At 61.2% G+C, this 1270-nt stretch overlaps 1 protein-coding gene across 1 annotated transcript; it reads right to left on the bottom strand.

Annotated features, from left to right (window-relative positions):
* On the bottom strand, positions 282 to 851 carry LOC8079313. The gene has a single exon (XM_002437152.2). The coding sequence runs from the start codon at positions 849 to 851 to the stop codon at positions 282 to 284; it is 570 nt and encodes a 189-aa protein (XP_002437197.2).

The raw sequence follows: 1270 nt of genomic DNA, 5'->3' as shown, positions 1-1270 counted from the left end.
AGCCACCGTGCGTGATGATAAACTATGGCTGACTATTCGCTAATTTAGGGTGCGTTTGTAGAGGTGGCCCAACAGCCCGGCTACGCCCCTCAGCTGCAACTCACATGTTTGCTACTTCTAGCCTGCTTGTGAGCCAGGCTCATCCGATGCAAAAAGCCTTCTCTCTCCTGGCTCTGGAGAAACGGCCATTCCTTTCGTTTTTCTACGGCCCGGCCACTTGCAGCACTTACACGGCTTGCGGCACTCCTCGGTGCGGATGGAATCACCTCCGCTGCTTCCCCTCACCCCGTGCGTGCCTTGGCTCCTCTGCCAAACCCGACGAGGAGCAGCAGCTCGCCGACCTCGCTGGCGCCGCCGAGCTCCGACCACGGGCGGTTCCCTGTGAGCAGCTCGAGCGCGGTGCATCCCAGGCCCAGATGTCTGACGCCGGCGTCGCCACACCGCCGCGCGGACCTCCAGAGCCATCCACGTGGGCGTCCCGCGCGGCCCGCAGGGCGTCGTCGGAGACCAGCCTCGCCGCAGCCTTGGTCATGGGCGTCGCAGCGGCCACCGAGGAGCACGTTGCGGCCCTTCACGTCCCCGTGCACGACGCCGGCCTCCTCGTGCAGGTACCGCAACGCGGCGGCCACACTAAGCAGGACGCCGTGCGTGCCGCGCTCCCCGAGGTCCCCGTGCGCTACCACCGTCGCCTCCGCGACGCTGCGGCCGAACACCAGCTCCATGTGCAGGTTCCTCGTCGTCCTCGTAATCGGATTGAATTCCTTATCTCGCTCTCCAGGCAAGCCATGGCCGCCGCCGGCGTGCTTTTCGCATCCGCTGGCGCTCTCCAGGTTGTCGGCGTCTAGACTCATGGTCTGGACACAAACGAGTATAAGTTTGCGTAACTACCCAAGCCTGGATGGTGATGCAAGTGAGACACAGAGGGTTTATACTGGTTTGGGCCTGGAATGCCCTACGTCCAGTGAGATCGGGGGTCTGTATAGCCTTGCACCCAAAAGTGCTTGTAGTGGGGGGTACAAGCAGGTTGCGAGAGAGGGCTAAGTCCCAAGTCTCGACTTTGTGGCGGATAGAGTACTGGTTGCTATTCTGCGAGCGAGTGTCGTGAACTCTCTGAACTTAGTCGTGAGCCCTGGCTCCCCTTTTATAGCCTTAAGGGGAGGCAGGGATTTACATGGTGATGAGAGATTTCCTTCTGCCGAGTGGAAGAGTAACAGTCCCGACCCTGTAGAAGCTTGCCCATCCCATCCTTGAGGCATGGCTGACAGCATGG

Source organism: Sorghum bicolor, chromosome 10 (genome assembly GCF_000003195.3).
Source record: "Sorghum bicolor cultivar BTx623 chromosome 10, Sorghum_bicolor_NCBIv3, whole genome shotgun sequence".
Lineage (NCBI taxonomy): Eukaryota > Viridiplantae > Streptophyta > Magnoliopsida > Poales > Poaceae > Sorghum > Sorghum bicolor.
The sequence above is the reverse complement of the archived record's forward strand: the minus strand, read 5'-3'. Positions and strand labels throughout refer to the sequence as shown.